Raw genomic sequence first — 19,912 nt, 5'->3', positions numbered from 1 at the left:
AATTTTGTTATTTCACAGATCAAGGAGTCAGCCATCTCCTATGACGAAACAAGGACGCAAACGAGAAGCGAGTCCAGGAGAACGAAGAAGGGGACAGCATAAAATTGAAGTGCCATCAAAAAGAACAAGACGATAACTAAGAATGCTAGGTGTTGCTATTCCGACTCAACAAAATTGTTAAGCTATCGTGTACATTGTATATTATAAATTAAGTTATATTTGTTGTAGTAATGTAAGGGAAACGTGAAGTCAGTATTGATAGGTTAAAACTGTCTTTTTACTGTACTTAAAATTTTGTGTTGTATATGGGAAATGGTAACGAAAATGTTGACGTGCTTTTACCTGTTGTAACTTGCAATTTTAAGTACGAAGTTTTCATTCTATGAATGTATTTTATTTTTACCAAATCCTATTTAATTGAAAAAATTGTTTGCTGAGACGAAGCAACTGAGGGATGCAACTATTCACAACATAATACTGTACATTTAATGTGCATCTCTTGGTAATGTTCCATATGTTACATCCTTGGAATGGGTGACCAAAATAATTTTGTATTCAAGTAAAACTCATTGAGCATGTACAAATGGTTTATAATAAAAAAAACTTGTTTATATCGTGCCTTATCATGCAGAGACACCTGGAAACACATCACACCTTGAAATAATTTCAAGATGCATTTACTGGAATTAGGCAAAGGCTGTATTGACGTTTAATTTTAATGCATCATATAATGTTTTGAAAGCTTGTGTAATATATGGTAGTGTGAGCACACTTTGTCCATCATGTTCCTGACATCATACTTTGTTAAACATGTGAACTTTTTATATAAAAAACAGTAAGGTAGTCATCAATGTTGGGAGCTTCATATCTAGAGTCTGGATCTGATGTTTCTTTTTCTTCATTCACCGGATGTGGGTTCACTGGCTGGGCCAGCATTTATTGCCCATCCCTAGTTGCCCTTCAGAAGGTGGTGGTGAGCTGCTGCCTTCAACCGCTGCAGTCCATGTGGTGTAGGTACACCCACAGTGCTGTTAGGAAGGGAGTTCCAGGATTTTGACCCAGCGACAGTGAAGGAAAGGCGAAATATTTCCAAGTCAGGATGTTAGACCATAAGACATAGGAGCAGAAATTAGGCCATTTGGCCCATCGAGTCTGTTGAGTGACTTGGAAGGGAACTTCCAGGTGGTGGTGTTCCCATTTATCTGCTGCCCTTGTCCTTCTAGGTGGTGGTGGTGGTCGTGGGTTTGGAAGGTGCTGTCTAAGGAGCCTTAGTGGATTCCTGCAGTGCATTTTGTAGATGGTACACACTGCTGCTACTGTACGTCGGTGGTGGAGGGAGTGAATGTTTGTGGATGTTTTGCCAATCAAGCGGACTGCTTTGTCCTGGACGGTGTCCAGCTTCTTCAGTATTGTAGGAGCTGCACTCATCCAGGCAGGTGGGGAGTATTCCATCACATTCCCGACTTGTGCCTTGTAGATGATGGACAGGCTTTGAGGAGTCAGGAGGTGAGTTACTCACTGCATGATTCCCAGCCTCTGACCTGCTGTTGTAGCCACAGTATTTATATGGCTAGTCCAGTTCAGTTTCTGGTCAATGGTAACCCCCCAGGATGTTGATAGTGGGGTGATGGTAATGCCATTGAACATCAAGGGGCAATGGTTGGATCCTTGCTTGTTGGAGATGGTCATTGCCTGACACTTGTGTGGCACAAATGTTATTTGCCACTTGTCAGCCCAAGCCTGGATATTGTCCAGGTCTTGCTGCATTTGGACATGGACTACTTCAGTATCTGAGTCTTTGCGAATGGTGCTGAACATTGTGCAGTCAGCAGCGAACATCCCTACTTCAGACCTATGATTGAAGGAAGGTCATTGATGAAGCAGCTGAAGATGGCTGGACCTAGGACACTACCCTGAGGAACTCCTGCAGTGATGTTCTGAGGCTGAGATGACTGACCTTCAACAAACACAACCACCTTCCTTTGTGCTAGGTATTACTCTAACCAGCGGTGAGTTTTCCCCCTGACTCCCGTTGATTCCAGTTTTGCCAGGGCTCCTTGATGCCACACTCTGTCAAATGCTGCCTTGATGTCAAGGGCAGTCACTCTCACCTCACCTTGGGAGTTCAGCTCTTTTGTCCATGTTTGAACCAAGGCTGTAATGAGGTCAGGAGCTGAGTGGTCCTGGTGGAACCAAAACTGGGCATCAGCGAGCAGGTTATTTCTAAGCAAGTGCCACTTGATAGCACTGTTGATGACCACTTCCATTACTTTACTGATGATCAAGAGTAGACTGATGGGGCGGTAATTGGCCGGGTTGGATTTGTCCTGCATTTTGTGTACAGCAGAATTTTCCACATAGCTGGGTAGATGCCAGTGTTGTAGCTGTAGTGGAACAGCTTGGCTAGGGGCGCAGCAAGGTCTGGAGCACAAGTCTTCAGTACTGTTGCGGGAATATTGTCAGGGCCCATAGCCTTTGCAGTATACAGTGTCTTCAGCTGTTTCTTGATATAATGTGGAGTGAATCGAATTGGCTGGAGACTGGCATCTATGATGCTGGGGACCTCCAGAGGAGGCCAAGATGGATCATCCACTCAGCACTTCTGGCTGAAGATTGTTGCGAATGCTTCAGTCTTATCTTTTGCACTGCTGTGCTGGGCTCCTCCATCATTGAGGATGGGGATATTTGTGGAGCCTTCTCCAGTCAGTTGTTTAATTGTCCACCAACATTCACAACTGGGTGTGGCAGGACTGCAGAGCTTAGATCTGATCCGTTGGTTGTGAGCTGCTTATGCTGTTTGGCATGCAAGTAGTCCTGTTTTATAGCTTCACCAGGTTGACACCTCATTTTTAGGTATGCCTGCTGCTGCTCCTGCATGCCCTCTTGCACTCTTCATTGAACTAGGGTTAATCCCCCTGGTAGAGTGGGGGATATGCTGGGCCATGAGGTTACAGATTGTGATCGAGTACAATTCTGCTGCTGCTGACAGCCCACAGCGCCTCATGGATGCCCAGTCTTGATTTGCTAGATCCGTTTGAAATCTATCCCATTTAGCACTGTGGTAGTGCCACACAACATGATGGAGGGTATCCTCAATGTGAAGGCGGGACTTCGTCTCCACAATGACTGTGCGGTGGTCACTTCCACCAAAACTGTCATGGACAAATGCATTTTCCAATCTCCACAGTGTTCTCATCAAATAACTAAGTTCTGGCTTTGTGCTGTGAAATGAATGCGAAACAGTCATTTTAAAGCAAAAAAGGCAGTCTTAATGCTTTTGAGTCTAAGCTGACCACAGAATTCCACAGTTCTCTCGCCAAACAAAATTAAACCTGTGTTTGTAGCAATTAGGCTTTGTGCTCTCCAAATATGTAAATATATTTATATTAGAATATAAATGCATGCATCTAATAATGCTTGTTATGCAAGTGAAGTGTTAAAAATGTTTCTCGGTGAGGATAAACATTTATAGTATTCAAATCTTGCTGTTTGTAGGATTACCTCAATGTAAAATAACTGGCAATGAACACTTGGGGATGAAACTCAAGGTAAAACAGAGTTCAACCTTTTCTTGAAAAAGCACTTTTTTAGATTGCAGTATTCTGTATTTACAGTATAATACATGAATGATGAGTGGAATATTATACTACCAAATTTCAGTGGAACTTTGATACTTTGTAATATATTTTAAATGTTGAGAGCAATTTCCTTTATTTATAAAGAACTCAGATCATTTATTTAGAGACTATCCCAATATTTATTTTAACAGGAAGCTGATTATGTATTGTCCGCATGAGGGATTTCTAGTAAGGAGTTTAACAACTTCTGTCTTTCTGTACAGAAAAATTAGCAACAGTTCTTTTTTCATGATATTTGAAATATCTTGGCTCCTTGAGCTTTGTTTCCATCACAACAAACTCCTTTACCAGAACAGTTGCTTCATAAGATCATATCCTGACCATCCTACAGTGTTCTATTTAAGGTCCCATTAACCTTTACAAAAATTATAAGAATTTCCTGCAAAAGTTGTGAATCTTCTCTCTCTCAAATCTTAAATTCTGAACGGCGCTTATTTCTTGTGATTTGTCATGAAAAATTATAGGTACTTAAACATAACTTTAATAGGTCTAGAATTTTTTTAACATTTTATTTAGCCTTTGTTAGTAATACAAAAATGAACAAATATTGTCTTGTGATACTGAAACAATTACGTTAAGCATTTAATAGTTCTGTTGTATTAAAAGTAATTGCACTAAAATATGCTTCATTTCACACAGTTTTTAGGTGTTGTACGCTCTTCACAGTGCACATTTGCTCAATGACTTTATCTCATACATTAGTACGTTATGTGGAAATTGGTATATGGTTGATGCATCATTGAGGCAGTTTCAGTAAACTGTCTGGTTGTATTTCTTGGATTGACTGGTGGTCTAGACAGTCGTCTAGTGTGGTCAATGGTAGCATAAGTAACATCATTATTTTCTTTCCAAAAATCTCTAGATTCCAAATCCTACACAATGAGCAAAGGGACAATTTAATAGGACATTATTCATATTTTCTATTTTACAAATCACATACCAATCAACAACAGTACATAAAACATGTGAAAATATCATTTATGACAAATTCATTAATAATAAACTTGAAGCATGGGTATGTGTTGGCAAATGGGGTATGTGTTGGCAAATGAATTTCAACCTGTATTGCATTTTGGTAAGGAAACGTTCAAGTCATATTGAAAAATAGGAATCTAAATAGAATTGAGAAGCAAAGGAATCTGAGAGTACAAATATATAAATCACTTAATAGTTTAGACACAGGTCAATAAAGCCGTAACAAAAGCAAACCAAGGACTCGGGTTTAGCTCCAGAGGGATAGAATTGGAAAAATACAGAAGTTATGCTGATCTTGTCTGAAACTTTGGTAAGATCACTTCTGTTGCAGTTCTGGTTGCCATGCTATAAAAACAAAAGCCACTGGAGGGTGCAAAAAGGGATTTACAAGGGTGATGCCAGAACTGAGAAGTTAGACCTATCAGGAAAGGATAAACAGGCTGAGTCTCTCTTCATTTGAAATGAGGAGGGATGACAAACAGAGGGCTTTGAATTTATGAAAGGTTGTGATATCGTAGTCAGAGTGGGTAGACTTTGCAAGTTTTGTGGCATTGGTGCATAGTCAGGTGGAAGGGGACCGTGCTTCTGCCCTGATTAAGTTCAGGATGGGAAAGCTCATGCCCACTTTAAGGCCTTATCCCTGTCCATGCTGGTATTCAACCAGTAACAGGTGAGGGACTCACCTTGTGGGAAGCCTGTCGTGACTTTTTGCAGACTTCTGGAGGGAGGAGGGGCAGGTCTCTTGGTCGAAGGAACACTGCCTGATCATGGGATGACTTTGGGGAGGGGGATAGGCCTTGCTACCAGACCTCTGTGACTCCCATCCCACTATCACCTACTTCTGGCCTGGATCTTGGTGATTCTAGGCCTTGGGTGTGTGCATTACCAGCAGCAGCCATTGCTTCCCCTTATGGTGCTGCCCTGCAATCCACAGCTGCTGATGGGCCAGCAACTCTCAAGTGGTGCAGGTTTCTGCAGGCCCATTGCTGCCTAGTTAAGCGCTTGATTGGTACTTAATCTTGGCAGGCTTTCTGAACGAAGTCGACACCAGGCTCTCGCTGGCTCTCCAGCCAACTGGTGAACCTCCCATGACTTCCATTAAATACTGCCCAGTGTGATTCCACTTGTGGGGCAGAACAAAGCTAGAGACCTTCAATAAAAGACAGCCACCAGGAAATCAAATAGAAAACTTAGAAGAAACGTCTTTACCCAGGGAGTGGAACTCGCGAGCACAGAGTAGTTGAGGATAGATACATTTATTTCAGAGACAGGAGGAACAGAAGGTTATGCTGAAAATTAGATGAAAGATGAGAGGAGGTTCAGTTGGAGCTGACATGAACTGGTGAGCTAAGTGGCCTATTTCTGTAGTTTACATTCTATGTAACAAAAGAACAGATGGCAAACAATTTCTTGGAACAGTCAATGATTTCAAATGGAAATGGGATGGGCATTGCTCCTAACTCCTACCATGACATTGTTATCTTCCAATTTCTGATGTCTATGACAAGAGTCTGGAAAGAAAAGGCTAAACACTCAAAAAAAATTATAAAAATATAACAGCCACATTCTTTACAGGAAACAGGCTTGTGGTTAAGAAAACTGGGCAAAAGTAGAGCTCCCCCAACCCGTCAACAATTCCTTTGATAGCTCGCCGCGTAACATCCCCAAAGTTCAAGAGAGTCGGGGGGCAGAGGTGAGTATGGTGGCCATTACCAAGGAGAAGGTGCTAGGAAAACTGAAAGGTCTGAAAGTGGATAAATCACCTGGACCAGATGGATTACACCCCAGAGTTCTGAAGGAGATAGCTGAAGAGATGGTGGAGGCGTTAGTGGTGATCTTTCAGGAATCACTGGAGTCAGGGAGGGTCCCAGAGGACTGGAAAATCACTAATGTAAACCCCCTGTTTAAGAAGGGAGTGAGGCAAAAGACGGGAAATTACAGGCCGATTAGCCTGACCTCGGTCGTTGGTAAGATTTTAGAGTCCATTATTAAGGATGAGATTTCAGAATACTTGGAAGTGCATGGTAAAATAGGGCAGTCAGCATGGTTTCATCAAGGGGAGGTCATGCCTGACAAATCTGTTAGAATTCTTTGAGGAGGTAACAAGTAGGTTAGACAAAGGAGAGCCAATGGATGTTATCTGCTTGGACTTCCAGAAGACCTTTGACAAGGTGCTGCACAGGAGGCTGCTCAGTAAGTTAAGAGCCCATGGTCTTAGAGGCAAGGTACTAGCATGAATAGAAGATTGGCTGTCTGGCAGGAGGCAGAGAGTGGGGATAAGGGAGACCTTCTCAGGATGGCGGCCGGTGACTCATTAGGTGACTCCATTGAGTTCCGCAGGGGTCGGTGTTGGGACCACAACTTTTCACTTTATACATTAATGATCTAGATGAAGGAACTGAGGGCATCCTGGCTAAGTTTGCAGATTATACAAAGATAGGTGGAGGGACAGGTAGTATTGAGGAGGTGGGGAGGCTGCAGAAGGATTTGGACAGGTTAGGAGAATGGGCAAAGAAGTGGCAGATGGAATACAATGTGGGGAAGTGTGAGGTCATGCACTTTGGTCGGAAGAATAAAGGCATAGACTATTTTCTAAATGGGGAGAGAATTCAGAAATCTGGAGTGCAAAGGGACTTGGGAGTCCTAGTCCAGGATTCTCTTAAGGTTAACTTGCAGGTTGAGTCAGTAGTTAGGAAGGTAAATACAATGTTGGCATTTATTTCGAGAGGACTAGAATATAAAATCAGGGATGTGCTGCTGAGGCTTTATAAGACTCTGGTCAGACCACATTTAGAATATTGTGAGCAATTTAGGGCCCTGTATCTCAGGAAGGATGTTTTGGCCCTGGAGAGGGTCCAGAGGAGGTTCACGAGTACGATCCCAGGAATGAAAGGCTTAACATATGAAGAATGTTTGAGGACTCTGGGTCTATACTCGATGGAGTTTAGAAGGATGAGGGGGGATCTGATTGAAACTTACAGAATACTGAAAGGCCTGGATAGAGTGGACATGGGGAAGATATTTCCACTAGTAGGAGAGACTAGGGCCCGAGGGCACAGCCTCAGAGTAAAGGGAAGACCTTTCAGAACAGAGATGAGAAACTTCTTTAGCCAGAGAGTGGTGAATCTATGGAATTCATTGCCACAGAAGGCTATGGATGCCAGGTCATTGAGTGTATTTAAGATCGAGAAGATAGGTTCTTGATTGGTATGGGGATCAAAGGTTACGGGGAGAAGGCAGAAGAATGGGGTTGAGAAACTTATCAGCTATGATTGAATGGTGGAGCAGACTCGATGGGCCGAATGGCCTAATTTCTGCTTCTATGTCTTATGGTCTTATATTGCATGGTGTAATAAGTTGTACAGAAAGTTATGTCCCAGGCTTAGTTTTTATTCTGCAGCCTGCTGATTGCAGCTAGAGCTCATCAACTAGCTCTGCATCGCATCCCTTTGTTGAGAAGGAAGGCAAAGAGCAACTATAGAATTAAATTATCAAGAAACGTAAAATAGGAAGATATTTACAGGAACATCAGTTTAAAAAACAGCTGTGATTGGAATAGGTCCTTTAAGGGATAGTCAGGATAATATCACAGGTAACGATAGATGGCAGAACTGTTAAATAATTATTCAGCTTCAGTATTTACCAGGAAGATGGAACGGGTAGACTTGATGTTGAACGATGAGATAAGCAATGAAATAATTGCATTTAAAATTTAAAAATGGGGCTGTATTGAATAAACAGAGGATAAAGCCCCTCGTCCAGATGGATTGCATTCATGTGGGTGATTGCTTCTCAGACTGGAGTTCTGTGACTAGTGGTGTGCCTCAGGGATCTGTACTGGGACCATTGTTGTTTGTTGTCTATATCAATGATTTGGATGATAATGTGGTGAATTGGATCAGCAAGTTTGATGATGACACTAAGATTGGAGGCGTTGTGGACAGCAAGGAAGGCTTTCAAAGCTTGCAGAGAGATCTGGACCAACTGGAAAAATGGGCCAGAAAATGGCAGATGGAATTTAATGCAGAAAAGTGTGAGGTGTTATATTTTGGAAGGTCAAACCAAGGTAGGACATACACAGTAAATGGTAGGGCACTGAGGAGTGCGGAGGAACAAAGGGATCTGGGAGTTCAGATACATAGTTCCCTGAAAGTGGTGTCACAGATAGACAAGGTCGTAAAGAAAGCTTTTGGCATACTGGCCTTCATAAATCAAAGTATTGAGTATAGGAGTTGGGATGTTATGGTGAGGTTGTATAAGACATTGGTGAGGCCAACTTTGGAATATTGTGTGCAGTTCTGGTTGCCTAACTACAGGAAGGATATCAGTAAGATTGAGAGAGTGCAGAGAAGATTTACTAGGATGTTGCCGGGTCTTAAGGAGTTGAGTTACAGTGAAAGATTAAACAGGTTAGGACTTTATTCCTTGGAGCGTAGAAGAATGAGGGGAGATTTGATAGAAGTTTACAAAATTGTGAGGGGTATAGATAGAGTAAATGCGAGTAGGCTCTTTCCACTTAGATTAGGAGAAATAAACACGTGAGGACATGGCTTTAGGGTGAAAGGGGAAAGGTTTAGGGGAACATTAGGGGGAACATCTTCACTCAGAGAGTGGTGAGAGTATGGAACGAGCTACCATCTGACATGGTAAATGCGGGCTCACTCTTAAGTTTTAAGAATAAATTAGATAGATACATGGATGGGAGAGGTCTGGAGGGTTATGGACTAGGTGCAGGTCAATGGGACTAGCGGAATAATATTTCGGCACAGACTAGAAGGGCCGAACGGCCTGTTTTCTATGCTGTAGTGTTCTATGGTTCTATGTATTTTAAAAGAACCTAGGGAAGAGATAGCAGAGGCACTATACATATTGATTAATCTGTTTGAAAAAGGTGAAGTGCCAGAGGACTGGATGACAGCTAATGTAATTCCTTCATTTAAGGACAAAATATGCTCAGGGAATTATAGATCAGTTCTTTTAACATCGGTAGTAGGAGTAATAATAGAATCCCTTCTAAAAGAGAGAATAGAAGAACACTTGGGAATGAAATATTTAATAATGAATAGTCTGCATGGATTTCAAAAGGGAAAATCTTGTTTGGTCAACCTTACTGAATTTTTTGGGGAGGTAACAGAGAGTAGACAATGGTAATGCAGTAAATATAATTTATCTGGATTTTCAAAAATCCTTCAATAAGGTGCTCCATAATAGACAAATGAATAAAGTCAGAGAATGTAGAGCCAGGCGACAAGTGGCTAAGTGGATTACTAGCAGGCTTCCAGACAGAAAGCAAAGAGTGGGCATAAAGGATAGTTATTCAGAGTGGGAACTGGTGTTCTGCAAGGATCAGTGTTGGCACCACTGCTATTCAGAGCTTACATTAACAAATTGGACTTTGGAATCAAAAATACAATTTCTAAATTTGTGGATGACATCAAATTGGGGGAGGGGAGAAAGTCAATACTGAGGAGGACTGCAACAGGTTACAGAAGAACATCAATAAACTTGCAGAATGGACCAATAATTGACAAGTGAAGTTCAACACATAAATATGAGGTAGTACATTTTGATTTGAAGAATAGGAAGGTTGTTTATTACATAGAAGATGCAAATTTAGGTGGGCTAGATAAACAAAGGGTTCTCAGAGTACAAATGTAGCAATCACTAAAAGTTACATCACAGGCTAGCAAGAGCATTAAAAAAAACCCAAGAAATAGACTTCAGAGGGATAGAATTAAAAAGTGGAGAAGTTATGCTAAGCCTGTGTCAAACATTAGACCACACTGCAGAGTATTGCATGCCGTTCCAGTCGTCATGTTATAAAAAGGATATGGAGGCACTGGAGAAGTTAGAGAAGATTTACAAGGTAATTAGTTAATTGTTCATAGTCCATAAAGAGCACAGACATCCCTCTTCATGAGAGAGAGAGGCAGTTGGTTATATATAGATTGAGGGGTATCACTCTGCAAGCATGAGGCAGGAGGCAGCCCTCCGTGAACCACCACAGCCGGTATGGGAATTGAAGTGCACTTTTGGTATCATTCTGCAACATGCTCTAGCCATCTAGCCAATTCAGCTATCCAACCCCCTCACAGATTTACAGGGATGTTACCAGAACTGTGTGGGTATACATATCAGGAAAGGATTGACAAGCTGTCTCTATTTTTCTTGAAAAAGGCTGAGGGCTGACCTAATGGAAGTCTTTAAAATTTTCATACAGTGGATACAGAGAGAATGTTTCCTCTTGTAGGGAAGAGCACAACTATAATGTTACAATCTTAAAGTAGAAAATAGTTACAATGAAATCCAATAGGGAATTTAGAAGAAACTTCTTCACTCAAAGAGTGGTGAGAATGTGGAATTTGTTGCCACGAGTGTTGAAGCAAACAGCATAGGCACGTTTAAGGGGAGGTTAGACAAGCATATGAGGAAGAAGGGATTACAATGATAGCTTTGGATGAAGAAAGGTGGAACAGACTCAAGTGGAGCATAAATGCTAGCATGAACTGGTTGGGCCAAATGGCGTGTTGGCATGCAATATAACCTATGTAATCCTGTGCAATGAGGAAATCAGCTAGAATTCCCACTCTTGGTTTCTAGCCTTGATGAAAAGTACATATTATGCAAATGTCAGGTCAGGGTAGGGTCTTGCTTGAGTCTGATGCAGTGCAGTTAAATTATGTGCCAGATACTTGAGGTCTGGTTAAGGGGCTAAAATGGTGGTCAGGCAGAACCTGCTTTGTTTTTTCAATGCTAGCCCCTTTTTGCTTACCCTTCCCCAACTAGATTTTAACTGCTGGATTTTCAGCATTAAGGAGGGGGCTCATAAATATACAAATGTCAGGATTCAAAGGCATAATTTGGGTATTTAGTCTCAAAGTTGAAAAAAAAGGATTGGGCTAGTAAGGTCCAGGTAAGTATTATTTTGTTCTAAATTTTGTAATGGCACCTTGTGGTCCAGGAGTGCTCCTCATGGACAAAAGGTGGGGATATGGAACTAAGCGCTGTTATTCTTTCAAAGCGCAGCACAGGCATGATGGACTGAATAGCCTCCTTCTCTGCTGTAGGTTTCTCTGCTTCTACCTTTAATGTGGGAAAACGTCCACAGCACTTCATAGAAGCATTATCAGAAACATTTTCATACCAAGTCACATAAAGAGGTATTAAGGTAGATGAGGAAGAGCTTTGTCAAAGGGATAGATTTTAAGGAGTATCTTAAAGGATGAGAGAAAGGCAAAGACTTTTAGGGAGAGAACTCCAGAACTTAGGGCCTGGGGAGTTGAACAAGAAGAATAGTATACAGGACAAGGTATTGGACAGCTGCGTGGCTACACATCCAGCCAGAGTCAGTGGCCTTTGGAAAAGGAATGGGAGGAGGAAATAAGGAAAATAATTTAAAAAAATACAGCACAAATAGCAACACTACTTAACCCAATTCAATAAAATACATTACATTTATTTTTAAAAGCATGAAGTGCGGGTTTACCTCTTCATTGGTTTGTACAGCAATATTCCTTTGGTCTCTCAGTAGGAAAATTGAACTTGACTGTTGCTTTTCTATAATAAGTTAGATATCATAAAACATACTTAGGACTTATAATAAATACACTCCCACCAGGTTTCTAATTTTCTCATTTATGTCTTTTTGTTGAATGTGGTGCTGGTTGCTTTAAGATCAAAGAATTATCCTTATCTTAGCTACCACCCAAAACCTTGAGTACTGTATAGGAATCTCCCCAGTGCAGTTATAAATGGTGAACTTTTGTTAGAAGTAATACTCAACATGTTTCATGAAGTATTAAAAATGTTTAAGATGCTGTTGGCAAATGGGTTGAAATAAAGAACAACATTTGTACAACCAAAGGGAAACACATCAAATGTGAGATTGGAACTGGTGCTTTAGTTCCTGTAAATGATCTCACAATGCCCAGTCATATGCAAACACTAATATATCTCTTAATATGAGATCAAAGATGCCATTGTCACATTTTAATAATTGAGGATCTAAATGAAGAACATCCTATTTCTTGAATAGGGAAGATCCAAGCAATAGGTGTCCAGATGATTTTATGTTTTATACATTCACCATTTATTGTCACCTACAACAAAATAGCATACTCCAGCACCAATTTACCATGCCCAATAATCATCCCCTGTCTTTTGTAATCCTGTCAGTTGCCACCACTCCTAACACGGCTCGGAGACGCCACCTTAGTTACACTTACACAAACACTCCTAAAATGTTTCTTTAGTTTGAATGTTCTAAAATCAGTCATATTATATAATTGTTTGTTGTTGCTTAGCATTCATACATGACACATCTGAAATATGATAATATTTGGTGGTCACGTTTACCTGATCCTCCTTGTCTTTGAACCATTACAACATCCACCATTCTTTACTCTGCTTCTGCTAGTAATACCTGAAGTCTCCTGCATACAGTTTACCTCAAATGCTTGATCGCCACCTTTCCTTCTTACTTATCATTTCCTACAAAATATTCCTATAAAAGGTTCTACAGCATCAGGATTTTAAAAAATTCTTTCATGCGGTGTGGGGTTTTCTGGCAAAGGCTGCATTTGTTGCCCATCTCCAATTTCCCTTGAGAAGCTAGTGGTGAGCCGCTTTCTTGAACCACCACAATCCATGTGTTGCAAATAAACCCACTGTACTGTTAGGAGGGAGTTCAAATTTTGATCCAGCTAAGGAAGGAATGGCGATATAGTTCCAAGTCAGGATGGTGTGTGACTTGGTTGGGAACTTACAGGTGGCGATGTTCCAATGCACCTGCTGCCCTTGTTTTTCTAGCTGGTAGAGGTTGTGGCTCTGGAAGTTGCTATCAAAGGAGCCTTGATGCATTGCTGCAGTGCACATTGTATATGGTACACACTGCTGCCACTGTGCATCAGTAGTAGAGGGGGTGCCGATCAAGCGGGCTGCTTTGTCTTGGACGGTGTCAAGCTTCTTAAGTGTTGTAGGAGCCACGCTCATCCAGGCAAGTGAAGACTATTCTATCACAATCCCGTTTTGTGCCTTGTGGATGGTGGACAGGATTTGGGGAGTCAGGAGGTGAGTTATTCACCACAGAATTCCCAGCCTCTGACCTGCACTTGTAGCCACACTATTTATATGACTGCTTCAATTCTGTTTCTGGTCAATGGTAACCCTGAGGATGGTGATAGTGGGGGATTCAGCAATGCTAATGCCATTGAATGTCAAAAGGAGATGGTTAGGTTCTCTAATGTTGGAAATGGTCTTTGCCTGGTACTTGTGTAGCACGAATGTTAACATGCCACTTATGAGCCTAAGCCTGAATATTGTCAAGGCCTTGCTGCATATGAACACGGACTACTTCAATGTCTGAGGAGTCGTGAATGGTTCTGAACATTGTGCAATCATCAGTGAACATCCTCACCTTATGGTGGAAGGAAGGTCATTGATAAAACAGTTGAAGACGATTGAGCCGAGGACACTACCCTGAGGAACTCCTGCAGTGATGTCCTGGAACTGAGATGACTGACCTCCAACAACCACAATCGTCTTCCTGTGTGTTAGAAATGACTCCAACCAATGGAGAGTTTTCCTCCTGATCCCCATTGACTCCAGTTTTGCTAGGGCTCCTTGATGCCACACTTGGTGTCACAGCAGTGGATTACGGCCCTGAATTACTTATGGGCATATTGCACTTTTAAAGGAAGACATGTGTTTTTTTAAAAAGACATAACAAGCAAAGACACTGAGCAAAAGATAGCTGAGAATGTAAAGTAACCACTTTCTGGAAAATTCCTATGTGGGTTATACTTGACAGATTAGTCCCGAGAGAACATGGAATGTCACACCTAAAAATGTTTCAAGGCCTACTTCAGATACTCTTACTTCACCCCTTTAGTCCAGCTCTTTTGTCCATGTTTGAACCAAGGCTGTAATGAGGTCAGGAGCAAAATGGTCCTGGCAGAACTCAAACTGGGCATCAGTGAGGTCCCAGTTATGACATAGGGCTTTCAAACTTTGAGTGAGTTAAATAGCCTTGTTAAACAGGGAGCTGCATGTCAGTGACAATTATCTGTCAATCAGAGGAAATTGGTTCAATAGGTGTTAATTACTGTAGCAGGAAGCGAAGCTAGCTCGTGACTCATCAGGGGCTCTATATAAGCAGACAGGTTTTTCAAAACTACATGGAGTGAGGGGATGCATGGAGAGGAGACTATGCCAGAGTGAGACACAGAGTGTTTATAGTTGGGAATTTGGTTCAGGTGGGAATTCAATGCAGGGGAGCAATGAGGTGCTCCTTTTTCTACTTTTTTTCAGCCTGCAGCCGTTGGTGAGTTTTATTCCTTTGTCTCCAAGCTGGGTGAGTGCAACTTTATATTAATGTGTAAATTAGTAACCAATTGACTAATTAAATAAATAAGTTTGGACAGAAATGCAGGGCTGGTGGTGTGCTGTGACTGTAGCATATGGGAACCTGTGGAAAGCACTGTAATCCCAGACAACTATATCTACAGTAAGTGTTTGCAACTTGGGCAACTTTGGCTCAGAGTTACTGAGCTGGAGTCTGAGTTGTGGATATTGTGTAGCATCAGGAAGGGGAGAGTTACCTGGGCACTTTGTTCCAGGAGTCAGTCACTCCCTTTATGTTAGTCAGGACCTTAGAGTTGGTCAATGGTCAGGGACAGGAGGATGTGACTGTGAGTCAGGCAGGGATGGGGAATCAGTGTGTAGGGACAGAGGAGCCTCAGCCCCTGAATTTGTTAGATGGGTATGAGGTGCTTGCTACCTGTGTGGATGAGGAGAAGGTCTGCAAGGTGGGTGAATGGACTGGCTGTGGCACCGTGATGAAGGATAGCATTCAAGTGGGGGGAGTGAAGAGGAATGTGGTAATGATAGGAGACAGTATAATCGGGAGAATAGGTACTGTTCTCTGCAGCTATGACTGGGAGCTCTGAAGGTCATGTTGCCTGCCTAGTGCCAGGTTAAAGAGTTTTCCTCGTGGCTGGAGAGGAACTTGGAGAGGGAGGGGAGGATCCAGTTGTCATGGTCCACATGGTAACCAGCGACATAGGTAGAATCAGGAATGATGTTCTGCTAAGAGAATTTGAGGACTAGGGTCCAACTTAAAAAGCAGAGCATCATTTCTGGATTCAAAAGTACCTGGAAAAACTCAGCAGGTCTGACAGCATCTGCGGAGAGGAACACGGTTAACGAGTCCGGAAGGCTGCCTTACTGAATATTGAGTTCAACAATTTTAGATCATGAGCTCTCTCCTCCATCCCCACCCCCTTTCTGATCCCCTTTTCTCCAATAATTTATACAGACTTTTCTTTTCCCACCTATTTCCATTATTTTTAAATGTATTTCCATCCATTGTTTTATCTCTGCCTTTTAGCTTGTTTTGATCCCTTCCCCCCCACCCCACCCCCACTAGGACTATCTGTACCTTTATTATCACATTCCTTAGATAATATCACCAGCTTCAACACCTTTGTCCTTTTGTCTATGACATCTCTTGGTTATCTCCACCTATCACTGGCCCTCTATCCAGCTCTACCTGTCCCCACCCCCCAACCCATAAACCAGCTTATATTTCACCTCTTTTCTATTTTTCCTTAGTTCTGTTGAAGAGTCATACGGACCCGAAACGTTAACTGTGTTCCTATCCGCAGATGCTGTCAGACATGCTGAGTTTTTCCAGGTATTTTTGTTTTTGTTTTGGATTTCCAGCATCCGCAGTGTTTTGCTTTTATCATTTCTGGATTGTTATCTGAGCCATGTGCCAATTGGCATAAAGTCAAGCAGATTAGAGAATTGAATACATAGCTCAGAGCGGTGTGGGAAGAAGGGGTTTCAATTCATGGGGCACTGGGTAAGAGTGAGCTATTCCTTTGGGATGGGCTCTGCTTGAAGTGGTTTTGGACCAGTGCCCTGGCCAATTGTATAACAAGGTCTGTGGACAGGGCTTTAAACTAAAGGGGTTGTGGGGTTGCGGGGGGAAGGTTGTGGGGGGGGAGAGTTCGTGTGAAGGGAGATTTAGAAATCCAAAGAGAAGGGTTGAGGCATTGTAACAGTATAGCAATGGGGGTAAAGACAAACAGAGTGGGATAGGATGGACAGAAAGTTCAACAATTGTGCATTGGTGAATTAGGTCAACAGGGAACAGCAGTAAAAAATGAATTTAAAGGTTCTTTATTCGAATGTGTGAAGTATCTGAATGAGATAGATGAACAAATGGCACAAATAGTGGTAAAGGATTTAGATCTAATCGCCATTACCAAGACTTAGTTGTAAGGTGATCAAGGTTGGGAAATAAATATTCCACAGTAAACAATATTTCAGAAAGAAAGACAGAATGGCAAAGGAGGAGGAGTAGTCCTGATAGTAAAGGATGACATAAGGACATCAGTGAGAAAGGATCTGGTCTCTGAAGATCATGAAGTAGAATCAGTGTGGGTGGGAATTAGGAATAGCAAGAGTCGGAAAACACTGGTGGGAGTAGTTTATAGGCCCCCTAACAGCAGTTATGCTGTTGGGTAAAACATTAATCAATAAATTATTGGAGCTTGTAACAATGGAAATGTAATAATTTTGGGGCACTTTAATTTTCATATTGGCTGGAACAATCAAATTGGCAAAGGGGTCTAGAAGATGAGTTTGTATAATGTTTTTGTGACAGTTTCTGGAGTGAAACATTGTGGAACTGACTAGAGATAAAGCTATCTCAGATCTAGTATTGTGTAATGAAGCAGGGTTAATTAGTAATGTCATAGTAAAAGATCCACTGGGCAATGGTGACCATAATAACATTCAATTCCATGTTAACTTTGAAAGTGAAATAGTCCAATATTACACTTAAACAAAGCCAATTACGGAGCTATAGGCCTTTACGTTTTTCAGGGAACCTCATCCATGAGTGGGATGAGGTTTCCTAAAGCTTTTACAAATTAAGTAAAATCTTTTTTTGAAAAACAAAGACATGTTCCATCTCATGTGACAGTCACATGAGGGGACAAGTTTCATAAATTTTTATTGCATTTACTTTTTTTTTATAAAGCGCTTCAATCTCCCTGAGGCAACTCTGTGCTGACCCTCCCTCCTCCCTCCTCCCCCCACCCACACAGGTAGCACTCAGCCTACCGCTTGCAATCCATGCTGGGTGGGCCTTAATTGGCCCACATGTGTGAAATCGCAGTGCGGAGTCAATCGCTGGCAGCAGTCAGCTCCGTGACCACTCCCACCGAGCCCATCCAATGAATGGAAAATTGGCCAAAATCTCAGCAAGAAAAGCCCATCAGTGGCTTATGCAGGAGCCAGAAATATTAAAACCGATTGTAAGAGCTTTTATAAGTATATAAAAAGGAAAAGAGTAGCTAAAGTAAACATTGGTCGCTTAGAAGCAAAGACAGGAGCAATTACCATGGAGAATGAAGAAATGGCAGAGGCATTGAACAAATATTGTCTGTCTTCACAGTTGAAGACACAAGTTTCATACCAGAAATAGAGGGTAATCTAGGGGCTAAAAAGTGAGGAAATTAATGAAATTAGTAACAGCAGAGAAAATGTATTGGAGAAAGTTTCAAAGGACCAAAATCTGACAATCCTTGGGATCTGAAGGCCTACTCCCTAGAGTTCTAAAAGGGATAGCTTCAAAGATAATGGATATGCTGGCTGTGATTTTCTAATTAGATTGGAAATTGGTAAATATTAAATGACTTTTCAAGAAAGAAGGGAGAAAGAACAGTGCACTACCAGCCAGTTAGCCCAACATCAGTTGTTGGGAAAATGCTGGAATCTATTATTAAGGAAATTTTAACAATGCATTTAGGAAAGTGTAGTATGATTAGAACAAGTCAACATGGTTTTACAAAAGGGAAATCCTGTTTGACAAGCTTATTCATTTTTTGAGAGTATAACTAGAAGGGTAGATAAAGGGGAACCCGTAGATGTAGCATAGCTGGATTTCCAAAAGGCATTCGATAACATGCCACACAAGTTTAATAGGCAAGATAAAGAGTCATGGAGTTAGGGGTAATATTTTAGCATGGATAAAGGGTTGGGTAATGGATAGAAAGCAGAATGGGCATAAACGGGGCTTTTTTAAGTTGGAGGCAGTGAATAGTGGAGTGCCATAAGGATCAGCTATTTACAATCTATATTCATGATCTAAATGAAGAGACAGAATAATATATCAAAGTTTGCTGATGATACCAAGTTAGATGGGAAGGTAAGCTGTGGGGAGGATAATAGAGAGGTTGTAAAGAGATATAGACAGGTTAAGCAAGTGGGCAACAAGATGGCAGATGCAGTATAATGTAGGAAAGTGTGAAGTTATTCACTTTGTCCATTAGAATAGAAAAGCAGAATATTTTTAAAGTTGTGAAGCTTGTAAATGTTGATGTTCAAAGACTTAGGTGTGCGCACGCATGAACGGAGGAAGTTACTGTGCAGCTACATCAAGCAATTAGGAAGGCAAATGGCACGTTGGCCTTCATTGCAAAGGGATTGGGATATAAGAATAAAGAGGTCTTGTTAAAATTGTATAGGGTTTTGTTGAGACTGCATCTGGAGTACTGTGTCATTTTGGTGTCCACTTTTAAGAATGGATATACCCACATTGGAGACAGTACAGCAAATGTTCACTAAATTGCTTCCTGGGATGAGGGGATTGTCCTGTGATGAGAGGCTGAGTAAATTGGGCTTATATTTTCTAGAGCTTAGAAGAATGAGAGGCAATCACATTGAAACCTTAAAAATTCTGAAGGTCATAGAGGTCTACAGCACAGAAAAAGGCTCTTTGGCCCATTGAGCCTGTGTCAGTCAAACAAGTACCTAACTATTCTAATCCCATTTTCCAGCACTAGGCCCATAGCCTTGTATGCCATGGCATCACAAGTGCACATCCAAATACTTCTTAAATGTTATGAGGGTTTCTGCCTCTACCACCCTTTCAGGCAGTGAATTCCAGATTCCCACCACCCTCTGGGTGAAAAACTTCTTCCTCATATCCCCTTTAAACCTCCTGCCCCTTACCTTAAATCTATTCCCCCTAGTTATTGATCCCTCCACCAAGGGGAAAAGCTCCTTCCTGTCGATCCTATCTATGACCCTCATAATTTTATACACCTCAATCATGTGCCCCCTCGATCTCCTCTGCTCCAAGGAAAATAACCCCAGTCTATCCAATCTCTCCTCATAACTAAAACTCTCCAGCCCAGGCAACATCCTGGTAAATCTCCTCTGCACTCTCTCTAGTGCAATCACTCCTTCCTATAATGTGGATTCCAGAACTGCATGCAATACTCGAG

The 19,912-nt window shown here is 41.6% G+C and overlaps 2 protein-coding genes across 5 annotated transcripts in view; one reads left to right on the top strand and one right to left on the bottom strand.

Annotated features, from left to right (window-relative positions):
- Positions 1-611, top strand: part of bod1l1 (biorientation of chromosomes in cell division 1-like 1) — an 80,429-nt gene extending 79,818 nt beyond the window's left edge. For all 4 annotated transcript variants that reach the window (XM_078544902.1, XM_078544888.1, XM_078544891.1 and 1 more), the window contains one exon: positions 19-611. In XM_078544902.1, the coding sequence (XP_078401028.1) occupies positions 19-136 (118 nt within the window). In that variant the 3' untranslated portion in view covers positions 137-611. The remainder of the gene's footprint in view (positions 1-18) is intronic.
- Positions 612-4,131: 3,520 nt separating this feature from the next.
- LOC144686528 (cell adhesion molecule CEACAM21-like) overlaps positions 4,132-19,912 on the bottom strand; it is a 29,566-nt gene continuing 13,785 nt past the window's right edge. Inside the window, exons 5-6 of the mRNA XM_078551884.1 lie at positions 12,100-12,170; positions 4,132-4,510 (exon numbers count right to left, since the gene is read on the bottom strand). Of these exons, the coding sequence (XP_078408010.1) occupies positions 4,337-4,510; positions 12,100-12,170 (245 nt within the window). The 3' untranslated portion in view covers positions 4,132-4,336. The remainder of the gene's footprint in view (positions 4,511-12,099; positions 12,171-19,912) is intronic.

The sequence above is a fragment of the Cetorhinus maximus genome, chromosome 1 (assembly GCF_964194155.1).
Source record: "Cetorhinus maximus chromosome 1, sCetMax3.hap1.1, whole genome shotgun sequence".
Lineage (NCBI taxonomy): Eukaryota > Metazoa > Chordata > Chondrichthyes > Lamniformes > Cetorhinidae > Cetorhinus > Cetorhinus maximus.
Note: the sequence above shows the minus strand (reverse complement) of the source record. Positions and strands in the feature narration are given on the sequence as shown.